This window comes from Oncorhynchus kisutch, linkage group LG7, assembly GCF_002021735.2.
Source record: "Oncorhynchus kisutch isolate 150728-3 linkage group LG7, Okis_V2, whole genome shotgun sequence".
NCBI classification, from domain to species: Eukaryota; Metazoa; Chordata; class Actinopteri; order Salmoniformes; family Salmonidae; genus Oncorhynchus; species Oncorhynchus kisutch.
Window position 1 is genome coordinate 51,044,138 of NC_034180.2, and position 13,495 is coordinate 51,057,632.

At 47.5% G+C, this 13,495-nt stretch overlaps 1 protein-coding gene across 1 annotated transcript; it reads right to left on the bottom strand.

Annotated features, from left to right (window-relative positions):
• Nucleotides 1-332: 332 nt before the first annotated feature.
• Nucleotides 333-9,402, bottom strand: LOC116374719 (mucin-2-like). The gene is made up of 3 exons (XM_031829274.1): nucleotides 9,297-9,402; nucleotides 2,704-7,054; nucleotides 333-499 (listed from the first exon to the last, which is right to left on the bottom strand). The coding sequence occupies exons 1-3, from the start codon at nucleotides 9,297-9,299 to the stop codon at nucleotides 384-386; spliced, it is 4,470 nt and encodes a 1,489-aa protein (XP_031685134.1). The 5' UTR covers nucleotides 9,300-9,402; the 3' UTR covers nucleotides 333-383.
• Nucleotides 9,403-13,495: the final 4,093 nt, after the last annotated feature.

A 13,495-nucleotide genomic window follows, 5' to 3' on the forward strand; every position in this document is an offset into this window, starting at 1 on the left:
ATAACATCATGTTTCACTACAGAGGGACTAGTTATAACATCATGTTTCACTACAGAGGGACTAGTTATAACATCATGTTTCACTACAGATACAGAGGGACTAGTTATAACACCATGTTTCACTACAGAGGGACTGGACTAGGGGATGATCTTCCATCCGATCAGTGTTACCTGCTGTCAACGCCACGCCCAAACACCTGGGTGATCAAACGTGTGTGCCTTCCCAGACTGCACTGTTACAGAGATGTAGACGAATGTGAAAGTGTTTTAACGTTGGGTAAGAACAGAAAACAATGTTCACCCTTGTCTGTTCCCATGACCAGGATTCAGATATGTGGAGTTATTACAAGAGTACCATAGTGTGTCTTTCAGACATACAGGAGGTCAAGTAGCAATACGTGTCACGACATACCTGTGTCTGGCAGCAAACAGGTCCTCAGTAGTCCGCGGTCGTGTTGGTGGCACCATCTTCTCCGCTGAAGAAATGTCAAACACCTCACCTGAGAGAGAGAGTTACAGAGATAGGCACAGAGAGAAAGAGGAGACAGGGAGAGAGAGATATTGAGAGACAGAGAGAGACAGAGAGATTGAGAGAGAAAACGAGAGACAGCGAGATATTGAGAGAGAGAGAGAGAGAGAGAGAGAGAGAGAGAGAGAGAGAGAGAGAGAGAGAGAGAGTGAAAGAGAGAGAGGAGAAAGGGAGAGAGAGAGATATTGAGAGAGCCTCTCCTCCACTCCGTCCCTGGCTACTGTCCTGATCCGATCTCTCATTCCAGCTAGCGGCAGAGAGATGAAGACATGAAAAACACAACAAGGGACAGTGACGAAGGAGAAAGATGTAAAGAAAATATCTGAAGAGAGACAGGACGATAGCTAGAGAGAAGGATATGAGGTCCTTGTGCTTACAGGCTGTTAGAAGAAAGGGGGGAGAGGGTCAGGGAGAGAGGGCGGGCGGGTGGTAGGATGGGGGGGTTGAGAGATGTACGGTTATCTTCAACTCAGAGGAAGGTAGACAACCTACAACCTAATAAGAGATCTACTGTATGTGTCAGTGTGTGAGAGAGAGAGAAAGAGAGAGAAAGAGAAGACCTGGGCCCTGACAGTAAATCTCAGTAAGACCAAAATAATGGTGTTCCAAAAAAGGTCCAGTCACCAGGACCACAAATATAAATTCCATCTAGACACTGTTGCCCTAGAGCACACAAAAAACTATACATACCTTGGCCTAAACATCAGCACCACAGGTAACTTCCACAAAGCTGTGAACGATCTGAGAGACAAGGCAAGAAGGGCATTCTATGCCATCAAAAGAAACATAAATTTCAACATACCAATTAGGATTTAGCTAAAAATACTTGAATCAGTCATAGAGACCATTGCCCTTTATGGTTGTGAAGTCTGGGGTCCGCTCACCAACCAAGACTTCACAAAATGGGACAAACACCAAATTGAGACTCTGCACGCAGAATTCTGCAAAAATATCCTCCGTGTACAACGTAGAACACCAAATAATGCATGCAGAGCAGAATTAGGCCGATACCCACTAATTATCAAAATCCAGAAAAGAGCTGTTCAATTCTACAACTACCTAAAAGGAAGCGATTCACAAACCTTCCATAACAAAGCCATCACCTACAGAGAGATGAACCTGGAGAAGAGTCCCCTAAGCAAGCTGGTCCTGGGGCTCTGTTCACAAACACAAACACACACTACAGAGCCCCAGGACAGCAGCACAATTAGACCCAACCAAATCATGAGAAAACAAAAAGATAACTACTTAACACATTGGAAAGAATTAACAAAAAAACAGAGCAAACTAGAATGCTATTTGGCCCTACACAGAGAGTACACAGCGGCAGAATACCTGACCACTGTGACTGACCCAAAATTAAGGAAAGCCTTGACTATGTACAGACTCAGTGAGCATAGCCTTGCTATTGAGAAAGGCCGCCGTAGGCAGACATGGCTCTCAAGAGAAGACAGGCTATGTGCTCACTGCCCACAAAATGAGGTGGAAACTGAGCTGCACTTCCTAACCTCCTGCCCAATCTATGACCATATTAGAGAGACATATTTCCCTCAGATTACACAGATCCACAAAGAATTCGAAAACAAATCCAATTTTGAAAAACTCTCATATCTACTGGGTGAAATTCCACAGTGTGCCATCACAGCAGCAAGATTTGTGACCTGTTGCCACGAGAAAAGGGCAACCAGTGAAGAACAAACACCATTGTAAATACAACCCATATTTATGCTTATTTATTTTATCTTGTGTCCTTTAGCCATTTGTACATTGTTAGAACACTGTATATATATATAATATGACATTTGTAATGTCTTTACTGTTTTGAAACTTCTGTATGTGTAATGTTTACTGTAAATTTTTGTTGTTTTTCACTTTATATATTCACTTTGTATGTTGTCTACCTCACTTGCTTTGGCATTGTTAACACATGTTTCCCATGCCAATAAAGCCCTTGAATTGAATTGAATTGAATTGAATTGAGAGAGAGAGAGAGAGAGAGAGAGAGAGAGAGAGAGAGAGAGAGAGAGAGAGAGAGAGAGAGAGGGAGAAGGGGGAAGGGGAGAGAGGAGAGAGAGAGAGAGGGAGAGAGAGAGAGAGAGAGAGAGAGAGAGAGAAGGGGGGAAGGGGAAGCGGGAGAGAGAGACAGAGACAGAGACAGAGAGTTCCTTAACTCACCGTTGTCCTCTCTGGAGCTCAGAGATCCTGTGGAGCTGCTGGCCCCGTCTGTCTCCAGACTGCGCCTCTCTCCCCTCTTCTCCCATTCCATCCTCTCCTCCTCCAGTTCACCCTCTTCAGTTGACAGTCCACTGCTAAGAGCATCTCTATTCTCTTCCGGAGAGAAACTTCCAGAATCTCTGCTGTCCTCCTCAATGGCTCCCATCTGTCTGTCCTCCTCCTCTCTCCTCCCCAGCATCAGTGTGATGTGCACATTCTCTCTCTCTTCATTCTCTTCTTCCTTCTGCATCACCCACATCTCCTCTGGTTCAGGTTCTGATCTCCCCAACTCTGTGTATGGCACAGAGCCACTCTCTAGCTTTGTCTCTATATCTGTCTCCATCTCCAGTGGACAGGACTCCTGCTGTGGCTCTGGTACACAGGGTGCTGGAGGACAGGGCCTTGGTAGTAACTTTGGTACACAGGGTGCTGTAGGAGAGGGCCTTGGTAGTAACTTTGGCACACAGGGTACTGGAGGACAGGGCCTTGGTAGTAACTTTGGTACACAGGGTGCTGGAGGAGAGGGCCTTGTTGGTAATTTTGGTACACAGGGTGCTGTAGGAGAGAGCCTTGGTGGTAACTCTGGTACACATGGTACTGGAGGACAGGGCCTTGTTGGTAACTCTGGTACACAGGGTGCTGGAGGAGAGGGCCTTGATGGTAACTCTGTAACACAGGGTACTGGAGGACAGGGCCTTGATGGTAACTCTGGTACACAGGGTGCTGGAGGAGAGGGCCTTGATGATAACTCTGTAACACAGGGTACTGGAGGACAGGGCCTTGATGGTAACTCTAGTACACAGGGTACTGGAGGACAGGGCCTTGTTGGTAACTCTGGTACACAGGGTACTGGAGGACAGGGCCTTGATGGTAACTCCGCTACATAGTATTCTGACTGGTAGCGTTTCAGGAATGGGAATTCAGGCTTTGGCTTTGGCTGGGTCTCTGTCTGGGACTCTGTCTGTGCCAATTGTATCCCCAGAAAGGGTGATGTCTCTGGGACAAAGGGCTGTGGAGGTGTACTTGTCAGTACGAGTGGTGGGGTTGCTGTGTCTGTCTGGTGTGTCCTCAGTAGAGATCGTTTAGGGTTCTTTAGTGCAACAGGAGGCTTCTCTTTGTGGGGGGTGGAGTAGGGGGTAGCAGGGGAGTGTGTGAGTGTGTTTGCACACGTTAAGTGCTCTAGTTGGCCGTTGGTGAGGCAGGGTGTGGTCTCCTGTCGAGGCTTGTGTTCTCCGTTCTGTAACGCTGGTCCTCTGTTCACAGCAGGAGAGCTAGAACTTAAAACCACTGCTCTCAGTGGCCTAGAGAGAACAACCACGTTAGGCTTTTCTGGGGTTCTAGGCTTCTCCAGTGTTCTGGGCTTCTCCAGTGTTCTAGGCTTCTCCAGTGTTTTGGGCTTCTCCAGTGTTCTAGGCTTCTCTATCATTACAGCCTCTGGAGTTCTAGGGTTCTCTGGGATTCTAGGCTTCTGAGGGGTTCTAGGCATCTGTGGGGTTGTTGAGGGACGGAGGGCGTCTTCTGTTCCAACAGACTCTCTGGTTCTGTCAGTGTGCTGAGTAGTGGTCGGTGTGGAGCAGGGAGGGCCAGACTCTCTGGTTCTGTCAGTGTGCTGAGTAGTGGTCGGTGTGAAGCAGGGAGGGACAGACTCTCTGGTTCTGTCAGTGTGCTGAGTAGTGGTCGGTGTGAAGCAGGGAGGGACAGACTCTCTGGTTTTGTCAGTGTGCTGAGTAGTGGTCGGTGTGGAGCAGGGAGGGACAGACTCTCTGGTTCTGTCAGTGTGCTGAGTAGTGGTCGGTGTGGAGCAGGGAGGGCCAGACTCTCTGGTTCTGTCAGTGTGCTGAGTAGTGGTCGGTGTGAAGCAGGGAGGGACAGACTCTCTGGTTCTGTCAGTGTGCTGAGTAGTGGTCGGTGTGAAGCAGGGAGGGACAGACTCTCTGGTTCTGTCAGTGTGCTGAGTAGTGGTCGGTGTGGAGCAGGGAGGGACAGACTCTCTGGTTCTGTCAGTCTGCTGAGTAGTGGTCGGTGTGAAGCAGGGAGGGACAGACTCTCTGGTTCTGTCAGTGTGGTGAGTAGTGGTCGGTGTGGAGCATGGAGGGACAGACTCTCTGGTTCTGTCAGTCTGCTGAGTAGTGGTCGGTGTGGAGCAGGGAGGGCCAGACTCTGACGGTGTCTTTGTGGCTGCCTTTAGCATAGCATCATTGGTTTCAAGTCTCTTTTGGAAATATGCTAGCATAGTGCCAGATGAATTGGCAGCCATTTTCTGAACGCCAGTGGTCTGTCTCTCTTCAGCCCCAGTAAGAATAGCATTGATCCTCTCCACACTCTCTAACACAGTGCTGGTTAGTGTGGCATCCATGCCCTCCACTCTCTCCAGGGCGCAGGTTAGCGTGATGCCATTTATCTCTGCATCAATGCTCTCTGGGCTCTGCTGGGCATCATTACTTGACATAGCGTTGGTTAGCGTAATGCTAGTTAGCTTAGCATCGGTGCTCTCTGGGCACTGCCGGCCATCATTAGCTGGGGTTGCATTGGTTAGCATCATGCTAGTTAGTGTAGCATCATTGCTATCTTGGCTTTGTTCGACATTAGCTGATGTAGGGTTTGTTAGCATAATGCTAGTTAGCTCCTGTGGGGATTTCTCTTGTGGCCTCTTGACAGAGCGCAGGGTGACTCTCTGCAGGGCTTGGGTTGTGATCAAGGGGCGGGGGGGCCGTCCTGGACTCACTCTGGAGAGGCTCTGGAGGGGGGAAGGTGGTGTAGGGGTGTGGGTGTAAGGGGGAGGAGGTGGCGGAGGTGGCGGAGGTGGGGGAGGAGGGGGAGTAGGATGGCTGTTGATTGAGAGGTCTAAATCCTCTAAGAGCTCAGGGGAAGGAGGAGGAGGGAATCCTGGCAATGATGTCACATGACTGACAGGTGTAACAGGTGTATAAAAGGGGTGGGGCTGAGTCTGTCGCACTGCACAGGTACGTGAGGGAGAAAAGAGGGAAGGGGGAGAAGTTAGAGGAGTGGGGAGGGATGGCTGGGGTAGAGGAGGAGGTGAGGAAAGGAATGGCTGAGGTAGAGGAGGAGGAGCGGGGAGAGAAGGCTGAGTTAGAGGAAGGGGAGAGGGGAGAGTACGAGAGATGCACAGTTGAGGGAGAGGAGGAGGAGAGGGGAGTGATTGTTGTTGCGGAAGGGATGGGTAGGGTGGAGGTAGAGAGGAAGGAGTGTTGGACTCAGGGAGGAGTGTAAGAGGGGAGAGAGGGGGGTATCTGGCAGAGTCAGCAGAGGTGTAGGAAGAGAGGGAGGAAGTGGAAGAAAAGGAGGAAGAGGGGGAGGAGAGGAGGGAGGACTTTCTCTCTGGGATGGGGGGTTTGGGCCTTCCTCTGCCAGGGGTAGAACAAGTCCTGGGAAGGGAGGAGGTGAGGGGCAGGGAGGAGGAGGAAGTGAGGGGTGAGGAGGAGGAGGAAGTGAGGGGTGAGGAGGTGGTTTGGGGTAAGGAAGATGTTAGAGTGTTGCACTGGCTGTAGTATCCGCTGGAGTTGGAAGCCAGACGCTGCAGTCTCCCTGCAGAGGTGGCCATGTTTGGAAAAGAAGCGGCCGTTTTAGGTCCCATAGGCAGGCTCAGCCCTCCAGTACTGGCTGAGCGGGACGCAGAGTGGTGAGGCTGCTTGAGGCGGTAGCTGGGAGGGTAGACCTGGTCCTGGAAGCTGTGGAAGTGAGGGACCTGACTGGCTGCATCAGCAGTTCCCCTTTCCCCCAGACTGCTGATGCTGAGACAGCGAGGGACCCAAGGATCCTCGAACACCTCGAACACCACAGGGGAGACCAGAGGGGAAACGGGAGCAGGACTTGGGGTCTGGAGACTCATCACCACCTCCTCTCTATCTCCAGGGTTGTTGAAGTTGTAGCGCAGTGGTTTTCCCCGAGCAGGTTTACGCCTTAGCGATGTGGAACGGGTAGGGGGAACGGGGGGCCTCTTGAACTTCCTTAGCGAGATACTGTGTGACAAGTTACAGCTGTTGCTATGGAGACCGTGCTGGTCTTGGTTACCGTGGGGACAGATGTTGTTGCCGGTGGCGTAGTCGGCAGAAATGCAGCCGTGGCTGTGGGACTTGAGCCACTGCAAGGGGGAGTGTCCGGCGGTCTCTGTATCCCCGGAGCAGAGAGAGCTGCAGTTGGTCTGAGAGGGGGAGGAGATGGAGGAGAGAGGGTAGAGTGGGGAGGAATGGCTGGCGGTCAGCAGGGGCACGTAGCTCCAGTCCTCCCTGAGCAATGTGCTCTGACTCTGGGATTTGCAGCTCCAACCCTTCTGGCTCTGGGAGACATGGTCCTGGAGAGACAGACAAGACAGGCATGATTACCACACTAGTAGTCTTATTAGAACGTAGTACTATCATGAGTTAACTGTACTTAATAATACTAATAAAAATGTACTAATAATAATAGCATAATATACACTGACTGGACAAAACATTAGGAACACGTGCTCTTTCCATGACAGATGAAAGGGAGGAGTCAGGTTAAAGAAGGTTCTTTAAGCCTTGTGACAAATGAGAAATGGATCGTGTATGTATACCATTCAGAGGGTGAATGGGCAAGACAGAATTGCTGGGCTAAATTGCTGTGCGCGCTGCTCTCTGTCCCGGGATCCTGCCAGATTCCATATAGGGTAGAGAAAGCCCAGCTAACCAGCTGGCTCGGCAGTCTCAAATGGAGGCGCTGAACGTTTCCAACGTTTCCTTTGCTTTGTTCCGGGACAATGTGGACCGCGTTGACTTTCAATGTAGCAAGGAGGAGTACAGGCACCAAATAGCTACTCTAAGCAAGCAAGTAGCAAAACTACATAAGATACTGGGGAACCCAAGCCCACCTACTTTTTTCTTTTTCTTTCACCCCAGTAGCCAGATGCCGCTCTGGTCTGGTGGTAGTTTCGCTGCCGTGTCGGCTTTCCACAGCCGACTGGCCGGTGCAAGGCAGGGTACCATCCCCGAAGGGGTCTCCCCCTTCCCTGGAGAACGGAGCTCACGTCACTCACTGTGGAAGTCAAAGAAGGCGTCCTCTGGCAACGGGGGTCTCGATGGAGATGTTGAGCCCGGAACTGACACAGACCAGAAACAGCTTTGCCTCACTGGATCCAGAGGTTCCGGCACCTTCATCAGTGGTGGCTTCCCAATCAAAATCGGATCCCGAGGTACCTGCGTCTTGGTCCTCGGTTCTGTCTCCCTCTCAGGTGGAATCTACCTCGGGTTCAGATCCTCTGAGCTCCCGCCTGAGAGACCCGCCCATTCAACATCACCAGCTGTTATCATAGGTGAGAAACATCTCGGTCCCCAAGGCAAAAACCCTGTGATACCCAGGAGCACGAGTACAGGACATCACAAGGCTGCTTCCGACTGTGGGGTCAAACAACATCAGGAGGGCGGAACATTCGAAAATTGATTTTAAAGAACTGATTTTAGCATTAAAATACTCCAAAAACTGCCAATAATTTCAGGTCCAGAACGTCGTTGGGCCGCGGGTGTGAGAGATTCAGCAGACTGCTGGCTTTACACATCTGGCTAAAAAACGAAGAAAACTGTAGCTCTGCTGGAGTCTCTTTAATTGATGACTTTAACACCTTCTGGAAACAGAAGATACTCTACAGGAATGACGGAGTCCATCCAAGTCATCTTGGCTCCTGGACTCTGTCTATGCATTTCAAGGCTGTGTTGAAACAATGACTGGTAAATGATCCAAGACCAGCTCAGTTAATCCCTACCATTGTGACAATGAGTTGTCATAATGCTGCATCAAATGTACATGATCTAAGGGGCATTGGCAAACACAATGTAAGTAATTTAATTTATGTACCCCTAATTGCACCGAATACATCTGTTTATCCTACAGCTATTGTAAGCAGTAAACATGAGCCTATAAACCCGAGTTACACTGTTAGCACTGAGACGGTGTGCAATAGTAGGAAGACCACTTTATGCAGCTCACCCTGCACTATCAGCTCCTATGTAAATAACATGAGTAAGTCTACCTCTGATAAGCTTCCCAGTAAAGCATTAAAAACAATCAAGCAACACAGAAAAGTACTAAAAAATAGCCCATATTAACATATGCAGCCTAAGAAACAAGATCCAGGAAGTCAATAACTTGCTTGTAACAGATGACATTCATATTCTGATTATCTCTGAAACTCACTTAGATAATACACTTTGATGATACAGTGGTAGCAATACAATAGCATCTACCGAAAAGACAGAAATGCCAATGGGGGAGGTGTTGCTGTCTATATTCAGAACCACATTCCTGTAAAGCTTAGAGGGGTTCTAATGTTAAATACTGTTGAAATAATATGGCTACAGGTTCACCTGCCTCACCTAAAGCCCATTATTGTGGGAAGCTGCTATAGACCACCAAGTGCTAACAGTCAGTATCTGGATAACATGTGTGAAATGCTCTCAACAGAGAAGTATATTTTCTGGGTGATTTAAATATTGACATCAAGCTGTCCACTCAAGAATAAAAAAAAACTGTAACCAGTGTCTGCAACCTGGGGTTTTGTACACTCAGCGTATACCCACCATAGAGCAGGGTGCAGTGTCACAGAGTGTCCTGTAGGGGGTGGTAAGGCAGCTGCTCACAGAGGACAAGGTGTCCTTACGAGGGAGGATGTGGAAGCCCTCCCCCCATCTTCACCCGCCAGGGAGACACTGTCCATGGAAGATGAGGGGGTGAGGCTAGGGTGAGGTTGAATCTTAAGGGAAGGGATAGGGTTGAGAGTGAGGCTAGGGTGAGGGTTAGGAGTAAAGGAGGGGTCAGGGTTGAGGGTCGGGGTGAGAGAAGCCATCAGAGAAGAGATGCCCTGTCCTCTCTGGGCCTGGATCCGACACACTGATGACTTCCCCACTCTCCTTTCCTCCTCCTCTCTCTTATCCACCACACTCTCGTTGTCCAACCTTCCCTCCTCTCTTCTCTCCTCCCCCATCTGACCGTCCTCTGGGGCATGTGAGGGCGTGTGTGACTGGGTGTGTGAGCGCCGTATGATAGTGCTCTGTAGCAGGGCTGTGTTGACAATGCCGATCCGGCCCAAAGTAGAGTACTGACCAGGCTGAACCACTGGTTCACTACACTCTGGCTCTTCATCAGCTTCATGTTCTGTAGAGGAAGAGAGGAGGGGAGAGGAGAAGAAAAAGAAGAGGAGAGGAGAGGAGAGGAGAGGAGAGGAGAGGAGAGGAGAGGAGAGGAGAGGAGAGGAGAGGAGAGGAGAGGAGAGGAGAGGAGAGGAGAGGAGGAGAGGAGAGGAGAGGAGAGGAGAGGAGAGGAGAGGAAAAGATAGAGAGTACACGTCCTCAGTGAAAACAATGTACTGAGCAAATGGCAAATTGGCTTTTAATTAACCAAATTATCGTATGACACACCACACATTAAAACTGCACACCCTAATTGACAAACAAACAAACCAAATCAAAGGCAGTCTTCTTATGATTTGGTGATTTCAAAAACACACAACATTACAGAATCCATGTACAAAAACAACAAGTGTGCGGGTAAAATTGGCAAAAAACACACATTTCTTTCCACAGGGCTGTGGGGTGAGACAGGGATGCAGCTTGATCACCACCTCTTCAACATATATATTAACGAATTGGTGAGGGCACATGAACAGTCTGCAGCACCCTACTTCACCCTACTACACTTTGAAGTCAAATGTCTACTGTTTGCTGATGATCTGGTGCTTCTGTCCCCAATCAAGGAGAGCCTACAGAAGCATCTAGATCTTCTGCACAGATTCTGTCAGACCTGGGCCCTGACAGTAAATCTCATTAAGTCAAAAATGGTGTTCCAAAAAAGGTCCAGTTGTCAGGACCACAAATACAAATTATATCTCAACACCATTGCCATAGAGCACAAAACACTATATGTACCTTGGCCTCAACATCAGAGCCACAGAAAACTTCCACAAAGCTGTGAACTATCTGAGAGACAAGACTAGAAGGGCCTTCTATGCCATCATTGGGCGGCAGCGTAGCCTAGTGGTTAGAGCATTGGGCTAGTAACCGGAAGGTTGTGAGTTCAAACCCCTGAGCTGACAAGGTACAAATCTGTCGTTCTGCCCCTGAACAGGCAGTTAACCCACTGTTCCCAGGCCGTCATTGAAAATAAGAATGTGTTCTTAACTGACTTGCCTGGTTAAATAAAGGTTAAAAAAATATTTAAAATATCAAAAGGAACATAAAATTTGACATCCCAATTAGCTCACTGTGGCTAAAAATGATTGAATCAGTTATATGGTTGTGAGGTCTGGGGTCTGCTCACCAACCAAGAATTCACAAAATGGGCCAAACATTTTTTGTTGTTGTTGTGTGTGTTTGTCGCAAAAATAAAATATATCCCCTGTGTACAACGTAGAACACCAAATAATGCATGCAGAGCAGAATTAGGCAGATACCCGCTAATTATCCAAATCCAGAAAATGTCTGTTAAATTCTACAACCACCTAAGAGGAAGTGATTCCCAAACCTTCCATAACAAAGCCATCACCTACAGAGAGATGAACCTAGAGAAGAGTCCCCTAATCAAGCTGGTCCTGGGGCTCTGTTCACAAACACAAACACACCCCACAGAGCCTCAGGACAGCAACACAGTTTTAACCGACCAAATAACGAGAAACCAAAATTACTTGACACATTGGAAAGATTTAACAAAACAACTGAGCAAACTAGAATGCTATTTGGCCCTTAACAGAGAGTACACAGTGGCAGAATACCTGACCACTGTGACTGAGCCAAAATGAAGGAAAGCTTTGACTATGTACAGACTCAGTGAGCATAGCCTTGCTATTGAGAAAGGCTGCCATAGGCAGACCTGGCTCTCAAGAGAAGACAGGCTATGTGCACACTGTCCACAAAAGGAGGTGGAAACTGAGCTACACTTCCTAACCTCCTGCCAAATGTATGACCATATTAGAGATACATATTTCCCTCAGATTACACAGATCCACAAAGAATTTGAAAACAAACCCAATTTTGATAAACTCCCATATCTATTGGGAGAAATACCATGGTGTGCCATCAGAGCAGCAAGATTTGTGACCTGTTGCCACTAGAAAAGTGTAACCAGTGAAGAACAAACACCATTGTAAATGCAACCCATATTTATGCTTATTTATTTTCCATTTTGTATTTTAAATCAAATCAAATTGTATTGGTATCAAACATACAGTTGAAGTTGGAGGTTTACAAACACATTAGCCAATTACATTTAAACTCGTTTTTTTTCACAATTCCTGACATTTAATCCTAGGAAAAATTACCTGTCTTTGGTCAGTTAGGATCACCACTTTATTTTAAGAATGTGAAATGTCAGAATAATAGTAGAGAGAATGATTTACTTCAGCTTTTATTTCTTTATTTCTTACACTCAATTAGTATTTGGTAGCATTGCCTTTAAATTGTTTAACTTGGGTCAAACTTTTCAGGTAGCCTTCCACAAGCTTCCCACAATAAGTTGGGTGCATTTTGGCCCGTTCTTCCTGACAGAGCTGGTGTAACTGAGTCATGTTTGTAGGCCTCCTTGCTCACACACGCTTTTTCAGTTCTGCCCACATATTTTCTATAGGATTGAGGTCAGGGCTTTGTGATGGCCACTCCAATACCTTGACTGTGTTGTCCTTAAGCCATTTTGCCAAAACTTTGGTAGTATGTAGTATGCTTGTGGTCATTGTCCCTTTGGAAGACCCATTTCCGACCAAGCTTGAACTTCCTGACTGATGTCTTGAGGTGTCGCTTCAATATATCCACATAATTTTCTTTCCTCGTGAAGCCATTTATTTTGTGAAGTTGACCAGTCCCTCCTGCAGCAAAGCACCCCTACAACATGATGCTGCCACCCCCCGTGCTTCACGGTTGGGATGGTGTTCTTCAGCTTGCAAGCCTCCCCCTTTTTCCTCCAAACAAAACGATGGTCATTATGGCCAAACGGTTCTAAATGTATTTTTGTTTCATCAGACCGGAGGACATTTTTTTTTCTTTTTTCCAAAAAGTACGATATTTGTCCCCATGTGCAGTTGCAAACCATAGTCTGGCTTTTTTATGGTGGTTTCGGAGCATTGGCTTCTTCCTTGCTGATCGCCCTTTCAGGTTGTGTCGATATAGGACTCGTTTTACTGTGGATTTAGATAATTTTGTACCTGTTTCCTTCAGCATCTTCACAAGGTCCTTTGCTATTGTTCTGGGATTGATTTGCACTTTTCACACCAAAGTGCGTTCATCTCTAGGAGACAGAACACATCTCCTTCCTGAGCGGTATGACGGCTGCGTGGTCCCATGGTGTTTATACTTGCTTACTATTGTTTGTACAGATGAACGTTTTACCTTCAGGCGTTTGGAAATTGCTCCAAAGGATAAATCAGACTGGCTGATTTCTTTTGATTTTCCCGTAATGTCAAGCAAAGAGGCACTGTGTAGGCCTTGAAATTCATCCACAGGTACACCCAATTCACTCAAATTATGTCAATTAGCCTATCAGAAGCTTCTAAAGCCATGAATTAACTTTCTGGAATTTTCCAAGCTGTTTAAAGGCACAGTCAACTTAGTGTATGTAAACTCCTGACCCACTAGAATTGTATGTGACTGTATGTGAATTATAAGTGAAATAATGTGTCTGTAAACAATTGTTGGAAAAATTACTTGTGTCATGCACAAAGTAGATGTCCTAAACAACTTGCCAAAACTATAGTTTGAAATGTGTGGTTTTAATGACTCCAACCTAAGTGCACGTA

Excerpts from the sequence above, each read along its gene's own strand:
- LOC116374719 (XM_031829274.1), bottom strand. Across the intron at positions 500-2,703 it reads GAGCTCCAGAGAGGACAACG|GTGAGGTGTTTGACATTTCT; the intron begins GTGAGTTAAGGA and ends TCTCTCTCTCAG.